At 37.8% G+C, this 17,930-nt stretch overlaps 1 protein-coding gene and 1 long non-coding RNA gene across 6 annotated transcripts in view; one reads left to right on the forward strand and one right to left on the reverse strand.

Moving 5' to 3' along the window:
- Positions 1–778: 778 nt before the first annotated feature.
- GLT1D1 (glycosyltransferase 1 domain containing 1) overlaps positions 779–17,930 on the reverse strand; it is a 42,448-nt gene continuing 25,296 nt past the window's right edge. For all 5 annotated transcript variants that reach the window (NM_001397458.1, XM_046901124.1, NM_001030656.2 and 2 more), the window contains 5 exons: positions 17,130–17,179; positions 16,940–16,983; positions 16,443–16,563; positions 10,210–10,308; positions 779–2,516 (listed from right to left, as the gene is read on the reverse strand). In NM_001397458.1, the coding sequence (NP_001384387.1) occupies positions 2,370–2,516; positions 10,210–10,308; positions 16,443–16,563; positions 16,940–16,983; positions 17,130–17,179 (461 nt within the window). In that variant the 3' untranslated portion in view covers positions 779–2,369. The remainder of the gene's footprint in view (positions 2,517–10,209; positions 10,309–16,442; positions 16,564–16,939; positions 16,984–17,129; positions 17,180–17,930) is intronic.
- LOC112533519 lies at positions 10,308–17,003 on the forward strand. The gene is made up of 2 exons (XR_003077895.2): positions 10,308–15,841; positions 16,853–17,003. It is a non-coding gene; the product is annotated as an uncharacterized LOC112533519 (long non-coding RNA).

Raw genomic sequence — 17,930 nt, forward strand, 5'->3', positions numbered from 1 at the left:
TCTCACTTGCACATGTTTTGTTTTGCTGGAAATAACACAAATTCCAGTTCAGTCTATTTAGTTCCTTGAAGCTTGGTGATAAACATTCTACACTTGGGGAAAAGCTTTCTAATCATTACTGTTTCCAATCATTTATTGCCATTAGCTCAATGCTTTGAAGTATAGCTAATTTCTATCACGTGTTACGTAATTATTTGTTAATAATCTGTATTTCTCCAAAGATGATGGATGCCACAGGAGTGGGGAAGGCCAATGGATTAATGCCAAATGAGTGGAGCATCAGAGACACGTGGGTAGAGATGTGTGAGGTGTTTGAGGAGGACCAGCAGAGCCTGCAGTATGCTCAGTTAGGTAAAAGAAAAGACCATTTATTGCTATTGTCTGTCAACATCCCCTGCCACATACATCATGCTGAAATCAGTGTCACAGGGATTCCTCCCTTAGTATGGAGCTTGCTGTGCCTAAAGGACAGAATGCAGTCCTACAAGAGGCCCCAGTAGTCCTGCTAACAGAGATATCCAAAGATGCAGCAGCAGGATGAGAAGCTGGTCAGCAGTAGATGGATTCTAAGCTGAGAATTAGTGCAGACACACTAATGGGTCAAAGGACACGACAAAGGTTTCAGAGAAATGTGCTTAAAAGGGTGTGTAGCTATTCTCTGATTTGAGATTAGGCCAGTTTTGCCCTTGGGGATTGTGATGTCCCACGTCATCGAAGGCAGTGCTGACCACATTACAAGCAAAAGGGGGATATGTTTTGGAGAAGTCAACACACAACGTTCATATTCCTTTCTTTTTTACTCTCCCAATGGCTGCAAAACATCCAAAATACAGAGGAAAGCTTAAAAGACAGGCTGAACTCCATTATTACAAAGAAAAGTCAGACACAATAGCCATACAAACCAATAGAAAACTCACAGTCATGGGGACAGGATCAAATCTATACAAAGCATACAGTTTTCCAGTAAGAATTGAAAGTATGACACTCTTTCTTCTATAAATACAAGTTCTTTGATGACCAGTTATGGAATCAAAGATATGTCCATAATCACTGTGCTAAGGAAAATGATTAGCATGGACTTCAAGTATAGATAAGTCTCCCTTTAAAATAGCCTACTGCAGTACGTTAAAATATATCCTGAGAACCACAAATGAGAATGAACAGAAAAATACATAGTAAATTGCAAAATACTTTCCCCCCCCCCCCCTTCATTCCTTTTTATAGCTCTCATAAATCCTTTAGCAAACAGATAAATAACCAAGGTACCAAAGTAACTGGCAAATTAAGAGGTAGTTTATGTAACAAAGCATTTCTGCCTGCAAGCACAACTTGCTGCTGAGGGCAGTACCATGCAATTCTGGAATGAGAAACCATGTATGGCCGTCGGGTGCTGTGCCAGCCTACATGATTACAATCAGGACTCAAGAGAAAATGCAGACATGTGACTGTTCAGCCATACCAGCTTAGCTGAAAGGAATTCAGGTACCTTTAGGGCTGTAAAAAACATTTCCTATATTTTTCCTTTCCCTAAGCATCAACACTTTGTTTATCGATATATACATCAATATCTATATCAATAGATAGATCTTTTAGTCTGAAGAAAGCTTTCATCTTAATAATTTTGTATGCTGTATATTTAACTCGTGGCTTTATGTACTTAGATGTGCATGTCATACGTACCCAAACACATTCAGATTGGTATAACTGGAAAGAAAAACTGTTACTGGGGGAATGGCTTTAAACTAAAGGAGGGGAGATTTGGGTTAGATATTAGGTGGAATTTTTTTATGAGCAGACTGCTGAGGAACTGGTACAGGCTGACCAGAGAAGCTGGAGATGTCCCATCCCTGGAAGTGTCCAAGACCAGGTTGGATGGGGACCTGGAAGCCTCATCTGGTCAGTGGCAACAGGGGGTCAGTGGTCAGGGGGGTGGAACTGGATGGTCTTTATGTTCCCTTCTAACCCAAGCCATTCTATGCTTCTGTGATTCTATACTGCATTTTGTTAGGATGCAACTTGATCACAACATTTGACATAAGCTATTGGTGGTGAAGTGCTGCGCTGTATACAAGAAACCGTCCTCCTTCTGAGGACTTTACAAAAAATATGTGTCTGTTCAAGGCATATATTTCTCCTGTGTGATCTTACAAAATGATACTGGTCTGTGATGAATTGGTACACCAGAGACAGTGTGCTGAATTAGATAAATTTGATAGTTTGAAGTAGCAGGCAACTCCTGTGATGCTGGTGCATTTGAATAGAATAATAACACGTCTTACTATCTCTTCCAAAAAGAAACCCAGAGAAACCCAAATCTAATTACATTTCCATCATTAAAGTGCTCTACATAGACTGCTGCATCTGGCAGTTCACCGGAGTCTTAGGACAAGATTCTGATAGGCTTTTCTTTCACATTCCCATGAGTGATGTTTCTTCACATAGTCTTTGGCCCTTGTTACAATTTCTCTTTCCATAATGGGGTCATTCATCAAACTCTTGGACAGCGCAACAAACTCCTAAAAAAGATAAATAATAAATTAAAAGTTCCCTGAAGTTCTTATGATACTGATATGAGACTGATATGATACTATATATACTATATCTTGACTACAGTAAGACTCTTCATCTGTGTGCCAATATTGGAAGCTGTTTAAAGTCATTTTTTTTCAAGGTCAGACATCATAGTTTATTTATAAACAATGATTAACAAATAATTATATCTTTTTTTCAGCCCACCAAGTCATTTAAAATCAAAGACAAATCCCAGGAGTGGTAAGACAAATACACACACAGCAAAATGTAACGCCACAGAAAGCATTTGCCTACCCAAGTGTTACAAAGCCAGGCCGGCTATAAATTAATTAACAATTCACCTGCTCCCCTGCATGGGGCACAGCTGGCATCAGCTTATCTGATCTCGGCTCAGTTATACTTAAATCTCGTTGCTGTCGTAACATCATTAGCTAATTTTGCTGTGAGACTGGAAAACTCACTACGTGAAGGTGTAGATCCAGCAGTGTGAGCTCAACGTGCTCTACAAAGCCATATACGAATTTCCTTTATTTGGCAAAGTAGTAGAACTGGCAGATTACAACAACTCCTTTTTCTGCTCGTCTGCCACTCTAATTTAGTTCTAGGGAAGAGAATTAGCGAGCTTCAGGTGTGTGAAAGGAGATTTGATGTCTGAACTAATCTATTCTGAGCAGCTGGTCTAATATTCTATCAAGAGACAGCTTCCGATACTTCAGCTTGATTACAAATGGGCTCTGATCTTTGCAAAATATTGTCTTGGTTCAGCTCAGACATGAAGATAGCTGTTGTGCCAATGGAAAATTAAGATCCTACAGTGGTACATAATTGGTAGTGCAGATCAGTGTGTAAGGATGCAGTGGACAAAAAGGGATGGCAGAAGGAGATGCATTGTTCATACAAACTGTCAGCAGTGAAAGGAAATATCACAAACAGGACCAGCATTTATATCTACACTAGGTGAACTAGTAAGCTGTACTTGAAAATCTAAGTGCCCAGTGTATATAAACAAATACCTAGATATAAAATCTTTGGTTACCACAGAATCAATGCTGCTGTTGTAATGCAAGTTATGGCTATGCATAATACATAACTATAGTGGCACCCATGGGAAACACTGGTACGTGAAATCACATCAAACATGTTATAATCACTGCCCTGACTCTCACTGACAAGACAAACTATCAATATACGCAACTCTGACATGAAATTTAAAGGGAGATGCACATGTCAGTTCTGTTGGAAAGATGTGTAACTAACTGTAGATACTAGACAGATTATTTTCACATACGTATTTTAACAATAACCTCAAATTTAACAGAAAAATCAGCACCAGGCTGTAATCTTTGCACAGATTCTTTTCAGCTTGCATGGCTAAAGGATGGAAAACCCACTCTCCCTGCCCAGAGATCTCAGCACATTTCTCCCCAAACACACTTCACCTGTGCCCAGCACACCACATGCTTCTCCCCTCTGCATTGTAGAGCTCCAGCCAAACTTCAGGCTCTTCTCTACTGCTCTCCCAGCCATTGCCTCTGGAATAGCCCTGAAGGCCACGTACATACTTCATCCAGCCTGCTTTCCATCCACAACTACCATGCTTTCAGGTGTTTTCTGATAGGTAGGTCTGGTCTAGTGAGTAACCTGAGGCCACATCTATCAGACACTGCAGATACAGCCAAGGACTCCAACTCTGGAGATTTGTTCTTTTCCTTCCTCCATATCTGCCAAGAATACAGAACAGGGAAGGTGGGAAAGTCTGACGTGACTTATACTGGTTTCATCCAATTGCCTGTATAATCATGGTAATAAATACTCTTCACACTGAACTACATTCCAACTTTAATTTTATGCTCCTGTGGAGGATTTTATTTAAAGTAATGTTTAAAAATAATTTATGTAAATTACCTAAGAACAGAAGCAGTAATGTAATATTTCTTGACAGGTAGTCCTATTAGCATTCTTTTAAAATGTGGCTATAGAGGACAAAAACTTGGAAACATGTAAATGATAGAAGAAATGAGATCCTTATTCACAGTTGCAATACTTAGTGCTGGCGATAATTTCAGGAAAAATGACAAACTGAGTCCAAAGCATGAAAGTTGAGAAGCTGCAATAGAGAGTAACTGCAAATGGAAAAATACTGGGAGGCTGGAAATGAGGATTTCTCAGCTTTTTCCCTACTTTTGCTAATCAAATGCAACCATCCACTAGGCACTCTGACTGGAAGCCAATGGGAAGATTCGCTATGACTTATCTAGGTTTTGCCTCATGTCCCTGAAGCATCTGGCTTAGCTTGTTTTCAGTTTTGGCTACTGAGCTCTGGTCAGCAATAACTTTATTTTTCAGGTGTCACCCTTTCCTTAATTGGAAAATTGAAGCCTACAGTGTATGAACTACTTAAGGCTGGTACCGTGCCATAATCAGCAGTTACGCTGTATTTGTGCAATTGATATTCACACAACTATTTGTGCACTATTATTTTACTGTAGATGTGAAGTATGTTTCATGTACAGGATCATCCGTTTCACCCACAGGATCATCCAGTCCAACCGTTCACCCATCACCAATGGTTGTCACTAAACCATGTCCCTCAACACAACATCCAAACGTTCCTTGAACAATAATCACTATAATCACTATAGATGTCACAGGAACAAAGTGTAAATGGAAATACCGAGTCATGGCTTGAAGCAGTGATTGAGCACCTGGTGGGAAGGCAGGGGCAGCCCAGGGGAGCTCAGGTGCATGCAATGCAATGCAATGCATCTGTGTGATTGGAAGGGGTAGAGCCAGGATCCACCCCCCTTCCCAGACCTCATTTAAGGGTTGGCAGTGCAGGTAAGGGTATGTCACTGGAGATCCTTGCATGCCTGAGGTCTTCTGAAGGTAAGCAGATTTGTTTTGTTTATTTAATTTTATTTCTGTGCCTGCAGCTGTTGCATTTGAGCAGATCCTCCCTTTCTGTAGTCTGTGACCTTGCTGCTCTGCTGCCATTGCTCTGCTTTCCATTGTGTTACAGTTCTCTTTATGAGTAATGCTTCACAGGTATTTTCCAACAGTAACATTCATGTTATGTTTTTCTCCTGGTAAACTGACCAATCATTTTTAAAGACAATAACAACTTATTTATGTAACACCTAAACAAAGTTCTGTGTGAGATTTTTGCAGAAGCCCAGAAATATCAGTATCTCTCTGGAAAACAAAGCTAGGAAATGAACTGAGAGAAGAGAATGGATGTTCTGTCAGTTACCACAAGAATCATATTGATGCTACAGTGATGAAAGTAAAATGCATGGTTTATTTATTATTTATAGAATGAAAGTAAGTCTGTAATTAAACCATTTCGTATCAGCTTCAGCAGATAAAAGAACATGATTCTTAAACATCAGAGAATCACCCCAGGGAAGGCAAATGCCAGCTGTATGTCAACTCGGAGTAGTGATAGATCTACCTTATGGCAGGCAAAACTCAGAAGTTACCTGGCATGCCTGTATACTTCACAGGGCAACAGGTCAGTATTGCTAGGGGGGCATAAGCAGCAATTGCTGGCACTGCAAGCAATTGCAGATTAAACTATTCGGTACCAAGGTTCAAAGGGCTTAAAAACTTCAGCTACGTTCTGGCTTGATGTCCTGGTAGGAATGGCATTGACTCATGTTTGGCAGAGGGAAGCCACGTGTGTTCAGTGTGTTGCTGCCAGCAGCCAGCTGAGCTGCATTTCCCTCTCACAACTACAAAAGTTTTCTCTGCTAACAGTAGTCTTTCCAGGTCCTGCATGCACTCAAACTCAGTTAGTGCTTGGCTCCTCTCTTTCTGGCTTTGAAGTTTGTTTACCTACTTCTGTTTATTTGGCTCCTTTGGTAAGCTTTCACAGATGCTGGACATATAATTTTGAACCTTAGCATGCGGAATAATTCTTTGTGTCTTCCCATTTAATATGGTTTTGCATTATTTATTGCCCCAAAGTAGCTGGTTATTCTCTCTTCCTTATCATTTTTTCTTTTAGATCCCATTAACTCAGTGTCAAATATTCCATAAACTTGCAAATTCAAGTAATGGCTGGATCAAGCCATGATTTAAAAGTAAGGTGTGCAGATGATGTAGTATCAAGGACAAAATGTTTCATAGCTTTCACCTTTAGTTTAACTGCTGTTTCCATCTCCATATTGTCTTCAGTGATTGGCAAGACTTTATTTGCAGACATGAAGCCTCAGCATATATGCAAATAGTTAATGGTGACTACAGTTCTGCCCAAAATTTCCTACTTGCCTATAAGCCATAAAAGTCCCCTTCCTTCAAGAATAAATGAAGACTACCAACAGTGTTCACAATTTAAAATGATGTCCGTTGTATGCGAGTCAGTTCATATCCCTCTAATTTAGCTTTCAGTGGATAGAGCAGTTCACAGACCAGGCACAATGACTTTTAAACTAACCACGTTGCGAAGCCCCCTCTCCCCAAATCAATAACAACTTGAAAATAAGCAATGTTTTATGCTCTTGACCTATGCGACATCACAACAAAATAGAATCTGGTGAACTTAACCAATGAAGATTTCTTTGACGTTTCCTTAAAAGTCTTTGGTGGCCCAGGTTCTTCAAGACAGAGGCAGACTTTCCCAGCCACCCGAACACTACACTAATCTCTCCCTGTACCACTTAAACCACTTTCTTTGAAGTGTAACATGCTGCAGTTCAATCACAGTGTGAAGGTCTGTGTCCATTCACATTTACTAACCACTTGGAGTATCCTAGATGGTTGGGTTGCTTTTTCCTGTTTGTTTCTGGATTGAGGTCTATTTTAGCTTTGGGCTGAAACAGAAGAGTGGGTTTCGTACAGCGTTTTACCTTCTTTTGTTTGACTTTGCTGAGTATAGACTTGGACAGTTAGTAGTGTATCCTTTTAGATCAACCTTTCATCCGGCCACTAAAGGATGAGGCTGCATGACAAAACAGACATGGCAGTCTCTGTAAAGGCCTGTCTCTGTGTGGAAATAAGTGGAGGTAAGAGGACATGTGGACCTCAGGATAGGGAAAAGGGGGAGCAAACTAGAGTCGTCTTCTGTATGCCTTGTGGTTTTTTCCTTTTTTTTTCTCGTTGTCCCTGTTTTCTTGAGAACAAATGAATGTATTGGAGAGGAAATGAAAGTATGAAAGGAATTTCTTGTGGAAGAGCAAGTTTCTTTGATTGCTGTCTATGAGAGTAGCTATAATTACCCAGAAGAACGTGGCAAATGCTTTTACTCAGAAAAACAGTTTCCAGACAGTTTTGGTTGGTTGATTTGTTTCTGATAGAACTAATGTAAGAACAAGCAAGGCTGATGTCACTGAGGTTATACCAGGAAATATTTTACCAGATACTGAAGATGTCAAAGTAATCAGAATAACAAAAAAGAGAAAAATTCTTACCATAACATGTTTTCCCATCTCTATTGTCACACTGAGTATTTTAGGCAATGTTCAATGTGCTATGGACATTGTTTTAATCTTGGAAATAAAAACAATGAGAAATGCCTTGAAACTGGAGGTGTTCTAACTTAATCACATTTTCTTGATCTAATGTAGCTCTTGACTTGTGATAGACAGTAAATAGTGGTTTAAAAATTGTATTTGATATGGTTTGGAGAGATAAGAAGCAACAAAAAGAAATGGTTGCTTTATCTTTAAAAACCATGAGTGAAAACGATTGGCATTCTATCCATGTCTGTGCAAGGAGAAAGTTCTTCAGCAACTTTGCAGTGGAATTAGAATCCTGCAAACAAAAAGTCTTCTGACCCATCTGCAAACTTCGATATTTTCCACATTATTAAACACCAATAAAATTATAAAAAGGCTTTTATAAAATGAAATGAAACCAGTCACAGATATCATTGGAACTACTGTGCTTAAAATTATGCCTTTCTCTAACTGAGGAAATATATAGCATATTTTAATTGATCTTGAATTCCAAATAAAACTTGGAACGTAAGATGCTTTGAAATCACAGAAGAAGCTTCATACAAGAATGTATGATGAAGCTAATTGGGTCTGGTATGAATAATGTATCTGAATTCTAAGCCAGATACAAGCAGAATGATGAGGGAAACACCAGAATGTATCAGAATTAATATCGGTAGAGCCATCAGTATGCATGTTCAACATGGTGATATATCCTTGAAGTCTTGAAGAAGCATATGGAAGGAAAAGAGCTGTTTGCAGGGAATAAATGTATAAATAATTTTACAAGTACCTTTACATCTCAGCCTCCATTATCCTGAAAGCATCCCATTTTGAAGGGGTATTTCAAGAAGAGAGACTGCTTCCCCAGCATAAAACATTCCAGAATTTAAAGAAACTTTGCTAAAAAAAAAAAAAAAACCCACTGGAAAAATTCAATATTCCGGAGGGGGAAAAAAAAAATGACCTGCAGGAATGTTCCCATGTCTTAAAAATAACAGAACAGAACTCACCTGCATAAAACACCACTTAATAGGATACATTAATCACAAACTCCACAAAGAGGTTAATATCATACATTTTGTACTTTGCAAAGTTATCAAATAGACCTTTCCAGTAAACTGTATTTAATCCTGAGTTGGACAAAACACTAAAAATTTAGCCAATAATTGGTGTCTAGGACATTCTGCTTTAAGGAATTATAATAAACAGGGTTTTTTTGTTGTTTGTTTTTTAATGCTTTCTTCCCTAACTGCTATCATGTTTATATTATTTTATTGGCTATGGTCTCACATTGTAAAATGAATGAGTTCTTGCAAAATAGGTTCATGAGTAGTTTGAAAACTAGTGAGATTTCTTTGTGCGATGGTTTACATATGACAAAAGCAGGAAATGATTTAAGAAGGTATACTGAACTAAGCAGAAATATTCTTTTAACTGAATGCTAAAGTTAGTCCTTAGAAAAGGGGAAAAAAAAACTCTCTGTGAAATATTTATGAATGGGGGCTTTAAAAGTAGCTATCATAACCTCTCTCCGGTGTTTCTTATTTAGAGGAACTCTAAAAACAAATGAACTAAATACAGGAATCTGTGCCTGAAACACATCTTTCACGGCCTAAATAAACACCTAACAGCAATGCCACAATGCAAAGAAAACCTACTCTCTCCCCACTGGTATTTATCCTCATAGAAACTCTATTCTGAAACTTTGCTAAATTTTAGCCATTAATTACTTTCTGACTAAGCAATATCTTTGACTTAATAATGCTTTATATTAACACTGCTGGACATTATAGATAATGTATTATCTAAAACTTCAGGCTCGTACTTCTTTCAGTTAGCTTTGGGTTGTGTAATACGAGTTCATATTTCAGTTAGTACTCGAAAGGAAATACAACAGATGCATAACATTTATTCCAAGGCTTTCTTATGGAACCTTCAAAACTGAAGTGCCATAAGTTGATGAGAACTGAGCCCCATTTGGCAGGCTCTAAAGCAGCACAGGCTAGACAAACATTCAGCAAGGCTGACACCTAGTAAAAGTTCAGCGAATTGCAAAGTGAATGAGAGACAACAGCAGAGCTTCCAGTGTGGCAATTTAACACCTGGCGTTTTAGAGGGATCTGAGCAAAACTGCTCAGTGAAAAAGTCAAATTCCCAGAGATGCATTAGCATGTAACAGAAAGTGAACCTAACTTTTGGAAGGGAAAGAAAACTATTCAAGGCCTTGTTGTTTTGTTACCTGGGGGTCTGAAAATAGCAGTCCTGTATCTTTATGTTTTATTATTGCTGCATTTCCAGGAATGTTCCTTGCAAGCACTGGAATATTCAAGTCCATTGCCTAGAGGAATATGGAGAAAGGAAACAATAGTTTATTAGGACACAGCTATTTTGAGATGTTGATGATGACAATTTTAAAATGAAAAGCAGAAGCAATTAATTCAAGTTCTTTCCTATCTCTTCAACATTACAGTTGAAAAATATCATGTCTAAGGTGATCTCCTTTACATAACTTCTCTCAAATATTTTCTACTTTTATCAGTCTTGTAACTTTGGAAATATTTTCAAAAGCAAGCAATCCAGAAAGTCAATTAAGAGTTGTTTTATCCTTTATTCCTTTCCTTCTCTAAGTATGCAGTTTGTTTCCCACCAGAAGTTCCCAATATACGGAAGGCTTTAAGAGGATAAAATTAATGTGCAGATCAAAGGTTGTCACTGTAACTCCTACCACTATCACACACAGAGAGATTTAGTTTATGGTACCAAAAGCCAGCTCTCTCCAACAAAGAGTATCTGGTCTCTTGTTCCACTAAAACACATTCTATCTCAGACTTTCTACATCACGTGGAGAACTAGAGTGATCTGGGCAGCATCAATATTGGTGAGAGTGGAAATCACTTGGCTCCTTTCTTCAGTTCTGATTCCTATTGGTCATATAAGACTTGAAGGAATTTTGCTTTTGCTGGCCACTGTTGCTATAGCCAGACTTGTCTTCTGAGCATTCAGGGAATGCAGGAATGTGTGCAGTGACATAGCTTCCAACTGAACCATACCATGCAGGGTGAAGAAAAGGTTATGCTTTCAGAACACATCATGCTTTCCAAACATATTACCTACAAAGCTATCGGTTTGCAGTTCCTCAGTGATGAAGGAATACATCGGAAGTAGTACAATTAGATTATACCGGTTGTTTTCTTGGTTTCTTTATTCATTTATGTGAATCTTACATATACATGCGTGTTTATGTATGTATGTACATTATAAGGGAAGTGTGGGGTCTGAACATGGCAGCACTTCAGGCTGCCTGCAGAATTAGGAGCAGAGATGTAGCACAGCATCCATTCAAAGACAGTAAACCATTTCCAAGGGACCTTAGGCCAGGCAACTTCAAAAAATATGGCTTAGATTTTGAAGTACCCAGTGTGCAAAGCCTGGTTGCTCATGCATGCTCTATCTGAAATTTTAATTGCTGTTGATGAATTTGGAAATCTTGAGGTACACTGACTGACTGTAAACCTAGAAAAACTCCTATTGCATAAGTATCACAGTGTTAAATGAGAGAGAAATTCACTCCCCCAAATCTTTAATCTGTTCTGTGTTCCATACTGATTCCCTGTCACTTCTGAGTGAATGCAGTTTTAATTACTGTCATTACGTTCCTGGGTGGGGAGCAATTCTCCTTCAGTCTGCATAGCAGAAAACAAAACTCCAAAACAAGAGAACATGTCATTTGCTTTTGTATTTTTTATAGTTCAGATAAAACTGGAGGCAGAAATACCTTGGTACCTTGACTGATACTGTACAGAACCAATGATGTTTTGTTGCAGCATTCCTTCACTGTTCTTATTGAACGTGTTAATAGCTTAAAGTATCCATGAGAAAGTATGCTTAATTCACCTCTACAGATGAATTTACACTGGACATAGAAATTCAACAGTCCTTATGGCACAACCATCTGCTTTGCAGCAGTGGGGTCCAAAAAATAATAATAACCCTTAATGACATAACCTGTTCTATGCTTTGTACCAGAAGCTACTGGGTCAGCTGGAGGTAATTCAGACAAATAGATTAATGAGCTGACAAGTGGGAAGCATAAAAACTACAAACCAGATTTCTGAATGTAACAGTCTATTGTGATACTGCTTCTTATTGAAAATAATTTGGTGAGGAGAAATAGAGTTTTTAGTCATCCTTAAATTATTTTGTCACTTCCTCTGACTTTACTGTTTAAGAAAATAGATGTGTTTTTTCAAAGATAAGTTTTAAAAATATGTATGACTACAGTACGTGCTTATCAGTACAACAAAGTTTATTGCATGCCAGAATTCACCCAGGAGATGAGAGGTGCCAGTAACTGACAGGTCTGGATTGCTTTTGGCTTTAATTACTCAACTGTAGACCTTACATGGGGTTACCACACAAACATCAGCTTCTTTCTGATTCTGCAGACTTTGAGCCATTCCCACTGAAATGTCCTTGTGTTCTGTGTGCTGGCTGTTGTTTATCACTCAAAAATGTTCATTGAACAGGGAGCAAAAATATTTCTCTTGAAAATCAAGAGCTTGATAGTGGTTTTGAAGCATGTTGGCATTCACTGTCACTTGCCTAAGGCCCTCACCTCACCTCTTTGCATCTCTCCCTTTATAAAACAAAACTACAAGAGTGTTTCAGGTGTGGCTACTTTCCAAACAAGCAATTGTTCATTCAAGAGAAATCACCATTAAAGAAAAAGAGAAGGGAGAAAACAAACAAAACACGAACCCCAGGACCGGCCACTTATCCCCACAACAGTTACCTACAAAACAGAGAGGAGTTTGGATTTGTGCCCAGGGAGTAATGGAAACTGTGGCAGCACTGGTCAAATACAAGTATGGTGCCCTGTGTCAGGTCTGTCCTGGGCTGTGCCTCCTCTTATGGCTTTACAGGCTGGTGTGGCATGGCTATAGCTCAGCCTGGAGTTCAGAATATGTCTGCTTTTATTTTTTTATTTTTACAAGATCTGTTCATTTACTTGCTTCTAAATGTTACTTAGTTGATAGCTCACTGAAGTTGGTCACTGAGTTTGTATTTAATTTTCTGCCCTTTCTTTACTGTAAAGGGAAATACATTTGTTCTATCTCCTATGCTTGTAGGGCAGTAACCACTACACCAGAAAGCTTCAGGTCCCAAAACACATAGGTACCAATGAGTTGTAGCTACTGACAGACAGAACAGATGGCTAAATACATAAGATGAGGGGCTGCCTTTGCACTAGCTAGCCTTAAACAAATGGGTTGTGCTGTAAATAATTACTGCATGAAGTGGATTAGAGTGTAATTTAGATACTTAGCCCATTTTTAAGCGGTAAAAATAATCATTTGCATTGTTGAAAACATGTATAATTTAGTGACCCGGGTTCCACAAATAATAGCATAAAGTAACATGTTAGTCCATTGGCCATCTGTTTTGTTACATTAACCTGAATGCAAATGTGTTTTAATGCCATTTCAAAGGGGTACAGGATGGAGATTCAAGCTTAGGAATCAAATAAGCATTTCTAACCAATAGTGTGGGGCTAACAGTGTAAATACAGGTTTTATTTTCAATTCTGTTGTTCGGATTGACCCTTATTTTCTTCCCCCAGTCCGTGCATCTTTTTGTGGCCCTTCTTCAATCTCAGTGCTCTGCAACATCGTTTTATTTCACAGATTGTTTAAGAATGATTTTTGCCCTGTGGTAGACTGGCTATCTTTCTGTCCAATGATTGCTTTCTTCAAACTGGCTTTTACGTGTGTATGTGTCAATCTACTATGCATAGATTCTAGTGATTTTTAGAACAGTTGTACTATAGCTAAGTGCATAAAACAGAATTAAATGATTAAATGGGGCTGGATTCAAAATATCTTGCTTTCCAACTATATAAAAACAGACAGCATTTTCTAGCAGTAATGCTTGCATGGGAGCATGCAGGACTCCTTAGCTTTCTGCTTTCTGAGTTTGGGATGGATGCTAAATGTTCACTTTCACATTGTTTTCTCTACTTCAAATGCCAGACTGAAAACAGGTCAGTTACAGCAAAATCACCAATATATCAGTACTAAATTAGCTATGGTTTCTAGTAATTAAAAGGTAATTAGCTATCATTTCTAGTTCGTTCATAATGGTTTCTAGTTCTTTCATACCTTAAGGCAGGTTTGAAATAGATAAATATATAACCATCTCAATTATATACTTACCTCATGCTAAAAGCAAGCTAAGAGTGTTCTCAGTGTTTACAAATTCATGACCTGGTTCAATTTTGAACATTCAAGAGAATGAAAGCTGCATTTCCAAATTCAAGCAAGATGTTATAACCAGCCTAGGACCAAAAGATTTTTATGCATCGTTTTCTGCCTTATTAATTTAACAAGATCTTAGCAGATGGCTCTTCCTACTGTTGACCATCTCAGGCAGAGACTTCACTTTATTAGAATGACACTTTGTCTGAGAGGGAGAGATTTTTACATTAGGGTATTTTATAAACAGGTCATCAAATCCCACTCTACAACTGTGCAGTAAACAGATGCACAGTACCAAAATCCTTATCACTTTAGAAGAAGCATTCAAGCAAGTCTGCGGTAGTAAGCCTGCAAGCTTCAGGTAGTTTCTTAAAAGGTAACTAAAAACCTAATTTTGCTTTTAGAATTGTTGGAAACAACTCTGAAAGTGTAGTAGAGCCTGAGCTTCCTCCCAGTTTTACATTGTAATAGTTGTTGTGGTTGTTTTACACCAGGGAGGAAAAAAAAAACAACAGCAGAGTCAAAAGTGTAGGAATGATGAACCTTCCTGTCTGTGTAGAGATTTTCTGTGAGAAAAATCAGTTATTTTAGAGGCTTTTTTGTTGGTGGTAGTGGTGGTTTTTCTTTTGGACAGATTTGCATCTTGAATTGGTGATAAATTAATCAACATGATTGTGCAGTGGAAATTTAAAAGAGTAGCTTTCCAGTAGAGGTGATATTTGACTATCTAATAGCCCGGAAAGGTTAATTGAATAGTTCAGCCACTCAGGGAAGAGCTTAAATAAAAACTTTCCTTGTTGATTTATCAGATTCAAACTTATTAGAATTGCACTTCAGAAGAGGAGACCAAAAAATCAGTAATCCATGAAGCAGGCTCAACATTACTTCTGAATTAAACTGGTATTATCATTTTACTTTGAATTACCACATATTTGCTAAGATACTGTATGTACATTCTCTCTCCCGCTAAAAGGCACTTTTCTTAGCTTTTAACTGCTCACATGTGATGGGAAAACGTTGGGGAAAATTTTTCTAATAGTCTCATCAGTCCTGAGTTTGCATAACAACTTGTCCTGGGCCAAGCACACTTGTGCTTCTGTTGCAGATGCCTTCTCATTTAACAGTCTTTGTTTTGTTTTTTTCCCCTCTGTAACTCACTGACATTCTCAGGAAGTAAATCTGATTAATTTTTTTTTTTTTTTTTCGGTCAACTGTTCTTAAGTGCTCCTGAAGGGAACATGCAGCTGGTTGGAAGGAGGTGACAGGTACTTAACGTTTACTTCTCTGAGTCACGGACTGGATGGTGGCTGTGCACTGCGTTGGTAACACTCCATTTCATCTCAACTACTGAACCTAAGAACATGTAGTAGTTATCAGCCACACTGAAAAATGTGGAAAATACATTATTTGTAGTATTTTTCATTTAAATAGGTAGCTGCTGTGAAGAAGCACATTATTCTACTCCTGCAACTTCCTTTCTGAAAAGAAAAACAAATTTGCTACCTAATGAACACTTAATTCTTACAGTGCTCTCTTACTTCTGATGAACTTTAAGATGCGTGGATGCAAAGCGTGCTGAAGATGCAACGTGTGATTACTTGTTAGAAACAGCAACAGGTAATTCATCACTACAGATTATAGAATACTTTCTGAGATTTTCTGAAATCATAGTGAACCTACATTCACCACCCACCAAAAAAAAGAGAAACAGTAAGAACATCAGCCCAAAGAACTTCCCTTTTTAAGAACACTCTTTTTTTTTCTGGTTATTAATTTTCAGTATTGATGGCAAAAAAAAATTGAGCATATAATTCATTTGAATGAAATAACCGAATACAGATCTTAGATTGCTTTTTGAAAGGATGTAAAAATAAATGAAAGTCTATTTTAGTAACATTATCAGAAAGTGGATGTTGAATTAAGAATAATGACAACCTCAGTAAATCAGGACAATTCTCATCTTGTGTCTGTATTGTTAATTTATGAAGAGTGATAAAATTACACTCGATACTTTAAGAAAAAGAATGGACAAAGCATAGAAATTTGTCAGATTAATGCATGAAAACCGTAACTACTAACACTTGCAAAAAGAAATAGTTTTGTTATGTCTTCACTGGCTTTGAAACAGACATAAAACGTTGACTTGCATTTCTAGTGAGAAATGGCATTGTCAGATTCAGTGTAACCTCAGTGAAAAACCCTGCTAAGATGCAATTACCTCCAGAATTGCAGCAGACATCCCCTCTGAAATGGAGCTGTTCACCACAGCAAAGCACCTTCTCATAGCAGCATGAAGATCATCCTGTGGCATCTCCTGTAACAAATGTACTCCAGGTGCCCTAGGAATAAGATGCATACAAATAGGACACCTCCTATGAATGTGTTAATGTGTTCAAACTTTCCTTGCTAAAACTTAGAGCAGTGATAGAAGGTGTCCCAAGCAGTTCAGACATCGTTCTGAAGTTAAGAATTGCATGCTTGCTTAAATCAGATTAAATTTAACAGAAAATGTGAATAGATCTACAGGCTAATCTAAAATGTAAAATGTACAGAACACACATTCTGAGAAAATTGTATGTCAAATGATCAAAACACCTTTTTTTATCTGCTTCTCTGTTTGTCTAACAGAAGCTTCTATGCACGTGATCTGAAGAGATAGCCAGACGTGGTTTGCTGAACTGTAGAATGCCTTACCTGTAGAATGCCTTACCTTACCTTTTGATTTTCTCCTTGATCTCAGTTGTAAGAAGTGGATCAACCTATAAAAATCAAAAACAGATCAGAATGGTATGGTAATTCCAAGAGCTCCTTCCTTCCCTTACCTCCCTTCCCCTCCCTCCTTCCAGCAGAACTGTTTGGAAATAAACATGCAAATAAATCAGTAATAATAATTACAACAACTTACTGCAGGCCCAATTATGCCCAGATGAACACTGGGCTCCTTTCTGTGCCAATCTAAAATAGAAGAAAAAGATCTTTCTATTAAAATTATTCATTTTTAACACTATTTTAAAACACAGAAAACATTCCTTTTCCTCTAAAACCTATGTAAATAGATGCAAGAGTAAAGTTGAGCTAGTTAAATACTGTATTTCTACACAGAGGACTGAATATGTATCTGATTTCATGCTCTGCCCTCAGATTACTCCTCTGAATTCAAAAGATTAGCATATCTGAAAGTTTGCAGTTAACATTTCTGCTTCATGAAATCCCTTATGATTCAATAGTTATTTAACTAAGCTCAGATATTAATTTTAAATCATCTTGAGAGAGCAATGCTCTTCAGGATGCAGTGACCCTGGCCGCTAAGACAAAATGATTTGAAGTTTACCTGTTTTGTAAGCAACTGCAATCCTTACAATTAACACTGAGTTATTATATACCCAAAAGAAATCTGCCACTCTTTCATGACTAAAGTAGAACTCTATAACAGAAAGAGTTTTTTGGCATTAATAAACTACATTTATTGTGAAATAGAACAAGGCACTGAAGGCCTTGATAGGCAGTGATAACACTTGCTTGTAATGTGTATAATATTACTTAGCATTCATCAGATCAGTGTAACAGCCACAGGACAGTAAGATAAAGAAAGTTATTTTGAAGTAGATGAACCCTTCTTTTGTCTTCCATTAATATTATATTGTAGCAGTACAACAGTCTTCCTAACAAGTATCAAGCATCAAATAACACTTTGATTTCAACTCTC

The sequence above is a fragment of the Gallus gallus genome, chromosome 15 (genome assembly GCF_016699485.2).
Source record: "Gallus gallus isolate bGalGal1 chromosome 15, bGalGal1.mat.broiler.GRCg7b, whole genome shotgun sequence".
NCBI classification, from domain to species: domain Eukaryota; kingdom Metazoa; phylum Chordata; class Aves; order Galliformes; family Phasianidae; genus Gallus; species Gallus gallus.